The following is a 5193-nucleotide window of genomic DNA, read 5'->3' on the forward strand; positions in this document are numbered from 1 at the left end:
ACAGAAAATAATATTTATACAAATTAAATGTTAGTGATTTTTTTTAATTTCTAATCAACATTAGGGACATAATATAGTTAAATTTGTCCTAGTAAAAAGTATTTCCATTTTGCATGTGCTAATTCTCATCACCAATTTAATGAGATAATGCATGTCCATGTTTTTTAGCATAACTTCTCATAAGAAATCTCAGGTATGTACTTATTTAGAAGAGAAATGGATTCCTTTGAACAATCACAGCCATGAATTCATAAATAGAAATTTCAGTAATTAATTGGATTTATGGTATTATTATAGATAGTAACACCAACAACACAAAGCCATGAATAGAATACAGAAATTACATCTTGATACAAAATGTAATAAACTTAATATTAGGAACTATATTTACAAATAATAATAGCAGAGTCATCATTCAAATGCAATAAAATCAAGAAATAAATAAAAGCATATGTATATAGAAGATTAGAAGATCATATAAAAAATAATACCAATCTAGAAAACTTAGTAACATAGCAACATAAATATGAAACATCTTCATCACTTGCTTCTCTGGCTTCTGCTCTGGCTTTCTTCAGAATGAAGGAACAATGCCATAACCAACTTCTGTAATCAATGGTGTGGAGAACATCTGATCAACTTCAGCTTCAACATCTGTTCTCTTGGCGAATCGACCTTTGATTCGCGGCCGAGTCTCTGCATAGGCCTTTCTTGATGCATACCTTATGGTCTTCTCGAATTTTCTTGTCTTCTTCTTCTCTCTATACCTTAGGACTCTGGCTTCTCTGTCCATTGGAGTGAGATGTGAACTCATTTGCATTGGGGTAGGTCCTGAAAATAGGTCAATTGTTCCCTTTGGTGGTCTTGAATGGCAAATTGATCCATTGCTGATTGATGATTCTGGCACTACTCCAACTTCCATTGATGAAACTGATACCTGATTGCCAATACAAAATTGTTTAGCAAAACTTGTTCATTTATTTTTCAATGTCTACTAAACTAGACATTAATTAATATCTTTATCATTTGAATACAAAATGAAATTCAAATTTGATTCTTAGGTTCATTGTCACTGCAAATTCTAGGTAAACACACAACTAATAATGGAACAATTGAAAAAAAGGAGGGAATTTCTTGACAAAGAAGTAAAACTTTTACATATGCAATCATTGGTTAGAGCATGCAATTGGTGAAAGGACACAGTATATGCAACATAAACTTCTGAATATATATATATAGTACTAAATAGAGAGAATTATTTGCTTAAAGTTTTGACAGAATATAATGAGATTCAAGATTAGGTGGTGGCTTAAATAAGTCATTTTAAGTACTATAAACACTGAAGGGAACTTTGGTAGTTTGAAAGAGGAAAGGGTAAAAGAGGCACCATTTTTTTTTTCTGAATAAGATTAAGCAAGCACCAATTAATCAGGATAGTTATTACAATTAGTTAATAGCAAAGGAAATACATACACAGATTATTATGCAGATAAAGAGATAAAATCATAAAACCATGCCAAAAACAAGCAATACAGCATTAGAATTTAGAAACAATTTTTTAAAAAAATATATACGAAAAATTAATATTAACTTCTAAATTATGTAACAACATGGTGAATTAGTGGAGTGAAAAATAAATTATTTTTGTAAATTTAAATCATCCATTCAAAGAATGAAAAATTAAATATATAGACTTACACTTTGACTAATAGAAGCATTGTAATTGTAGCCAGCTTTGGAAGGCTCAAACTCCAAACCAAGTTGAAAATGCTGAACCGGCACCACACTATCTCCGCCGCCGCCACCACCATAGCTCTTCTGACCACCGCCACCTCCACCATACTGCTGCTGATAACCATAACGATGATCAACACCATCAACCGCAAAGTGGTTATTGTTATTGTTGCTGTGATGATGATTGTTATCGTCATCACCACAAGAATTACAATCCACAAGGTCCAAATACTCGTCAACCTCACCACCAAACAAGAAACCATTATTATTACTCTGTTGTTGGTGATGATGGTGATTCTGGTTGTTGTTGCTGCTGTTACTGTTATTATGGTTGTTGTTGGTGCCGGCCGTGACGGCGGCCGTGGTGTTGGTGTTGTTCAACAACAACCAAGAAGCAGCTTCTTCTTCGTCATCATCTTCATCTTCTTCGTCTTCAACCATCCCAACGAACTCACCATTCGTCCCAGTAACTGGGACGGATGGTGGGCCGTACATAGGTCCAATTGGCACCCTCTGGTGACGACTCGCCAGAGGGTTAGCCGAGTGGATGTCAGCGTCGCAGGAAGAACAGAGCGACGCTGCATCCGCCTTACAAAGGAACGCTGCCGGGGCGCGTTCGCAGGCCTCGCATACCCACACGCGCTCGTGGCGCGAGGCCAAGGTGTTGGCCGCGTGCACGCGCGCGTCGCATGACGCGCACAGATACGCGGAGTCAGCGCGGCAGAAGACCGCACATGGGGCAGAGCGGCAGGTGTCGCACACGCGCGGCGCCCAGGAGGTGGTGTTGGCGTTGGTATCTTCGTCCAACATTTGCGGGAGTTTTTTTTTGTGTGTGAATGTTTTGTTTTGTGGATTCCGAGGAAAGTGAGGAATGGTGAAGTGAAGTGAAGAAGCTACTAGTAGTTTATTTCTATTACTAATGGAAACAAGAACAAAGCATGTGAATTGTGAAGTGAGTTTATATGTTAATGTAGAGTTGTAGTGATTTGAAGTTGTTGTTGGTGTTGGAGGGGTTGGTTTTGTTGTGTGGGGGAGAGAATCTAAGGGGTGACACGTGGCGGAAAGTTAGTGGTGTGGGAAGGTTTTGAGATTATCTGTGTGTTGGGTTTGTGGGGTGGATGTGGCTTTGAGTTGAGTATTGAGTTTGTGTTTGTGTGTGTATTTGGTTGTGGGATGTGGGACCATATCCTTCTTCTCCAAATCTTTGGTAAAGAAGCCAAAGGAGAGAGTGTGTACCTAAATTCATGATCTAATCTTTTAGGTTGGAACATAAACATGGATGAAAATGAAAGTTTGGGTTTCTTAATCAGTAGTTTTTTAAGGATTAAGTTTTAGATTGTAGTTCTGAATTAATAGAGAAAATTTTATTTAAGAGAACATAAAATTTTAATAAATAGAATTTTTAGATTTTATATATTATATTTAAGTGTAAAAGAATTTTCTTAAGACAACTAATATAATTATATATTATTCACTAATAAAAATAATTAATTTTTAGTTTATTAAGGAAATTAGACCAAAAAAATAGTCTAAAATTTAATAAAAGATTAATTTCGATTCTAAATTTTTAATTATCAAAATACATATATTTTAGTTGGTGATATTTAAGTATGATTTTATAAAACGTTAAAAGAGTTCGAGATATATATCTTGCTAATTCTAATTATATGATTATTAGGTTATATTGAAGGACATAAAGTATAGAATATCTTATCCCTACCTTTGTAGCTTAATTATTTGTTATTGGCTTGCTCTACTAGTGGCTCATTTGCTCCACCAAGTGGGTTTAAAGAAGGGTTTGAATACTAGGTTTCATTTTTTTAATGCATAAAACTTTATTAACTACTTTTCTTTTTGGCTTTCAGTTTTTAATTTTAATTATGAGAGGGAACTAGTTTGTCAGCAAACCTATAATAACACAAGTGATTTTTACAATTCACTTTCTATTTTGTTTGGGTATTTTATGTGGAAACACTGTTTTTCTATTTTATATTTCAGAAAAAGAATAGAAAAACTTTTGAATATTTTTGGACTAGTAATTTTAATTGTTCATTTTAATTAATATATATTATATATGTATTTTATAATTAACATTAATAACTAAAACTATTAGAACACTAGTATTTCAGGAACACTTAAAATTTTCCGAAAGAATAATGGTGATGCCAGTGTATCAATGTATCATGTATTACCATGCATTAACTATTTAATTTACAATGTGTGAAATCAGTTTTCATATACTACATACAACTTTCTTTTAGATCACATTCATGGCCTAATGTGATATAAATTCATATATAAATACCACTTATTCTGCCATGACCGACATTTTTATTACATAATGGTAATATTTTTATTAAATTGTCTGAGCCCACAACATTATCTTAGCTTCTTGAGTTCGTTGTTTTCTAAAGTAATCCAAATTATCATTCACTAGGAATCTACAATCATTATCTATCTTGTCAAGCATCCAAATTATCATACTAGTAATTTTATAAAGTAATAATTTTTTTTCCAATAATATTATAAATTACTAATAATCTTATTAGCTAATATGTCAATTCTAGAAGTATATATCTACTTTAGCTTATTAAATTACAAATAATTAACACGTTTTATAAAATGACATAGCATAGTACTAGTGGTGACATTATAAAGAAAAAAAGAACTCCAATGTGAAGAAGGCATCAATACAATGTGTAAAAGTTAGTCAAATATAAACAGCTTTGAAAAGCATCGGGTGCATGCAGTAGTTCAGGGTTGGAAGTTGGTCTAATAATTGCAATAAGCACAGTGCAATAATAAGGTAAGTGTGTACATATATATGTAGGTATGTGTATTTAGGTTATATTAGTAGGTTACCATATATATATATACATATAAAAGGGACAATGAAAAATGTATGTTCTATTTTTCTGTCACCACACTACTATATATGCTACTATAGATTAATTTAATTTATGAGAGGAATTAAATTATGATGCAGACCCACTAAAGGAATTCAAATAGGAACGTACATAGCTACCAAAATTTTTGTGGAACTGTTAAATAGTGTGGAGCACATTATTTTTGAGGTATGCATCTATTCACTATGTAAACATCAAGTAAGTTTGGTGGGGCAACAATCTTTAGAGAAAATTAAATAATTAATTATTTAATTTCCACAGAATGTAATAAGAATAGATACACTCATACACATACATGTCTAGTAGTGAGGCTATAACGTATTAATGATCTTGAATATTACGGGGTAAGATAACATTTTATTTAGGTCTAAAAGATGTGACATTCTATGATTAATATTATTGTGTTCATCATTTTAATGATTTGAATAGGAAAGTTCTCAAATACTGACTATATTTATTTATATAGCTGGGACCAATGCGCATGCAAGCTTTCTTAAGTCATAGGAAATTAGGAACTTAACTAGATTATGCACCAATCATAATAATTCTAAGT

General features: G+C 32.7%; 1 protein-coding gene across 1 annotated transcript; it reads right to left on the reverse strand.

The window, feature by feature from the left end:
* Positions 1 to 261: 261 nt before the first annotated feature.
* Positions 262 to 3043, reverse strand: LOC112797975 (zinc finger protein CONSTANS-LIKE 2). The gene is made up of 2 exons (XM_025841106.3): positions 1699 to 3043; positions 262 to 937 (listed from the first exon to the last, which is right to left on the reverse strand). The coding sequence occupies exons 1-2, from the start codon at positions 2542 to 2544 to the stop codon at positions 575 to 577; spliced, it is 1209 nt and encodes a 402-aa protein (XP_025696891.1). The 5' UTR covers positions 2545 to 3043; the 3' UTR covers positions 262 to 574.
* Positions 3044 to 5193: the final 2150 nt, after the last annotated feature.

Source organism: Arachis hypogaea, chromosome 4 (assembly GCF_003086295.3).
Source record: "Arachis hypogaea cultivar Tifrunner chromosome 4, arahy.Tifrunner.gnm2.J5K5, whole genome shotgun sequence".
NCBI classification, from domain to species: Eukaryota; Viridiplantae; Streptophyta; class Magnoliopsida; order Fabales; family Fabaceae; genus Arachis; species Arachis hypogaea.

Excerpts from the sequence above, each read along its gene's own strand:
- LOC112797975 (XM_025841106.3), bottom strand. The coding sequence starts at position 2,544 with ATGTTGGACGAAGATACCAACGCCAACACCACCTCCTGGGCGCCGCGC. Across the intron at positions 938-1,698 it reads ATGCTTCTATTAGTCAAAGT|GTATCAGTTTCATCAATGGA; the intron begins GTAAGTCTATAT and ends ATTGGCAATCAG.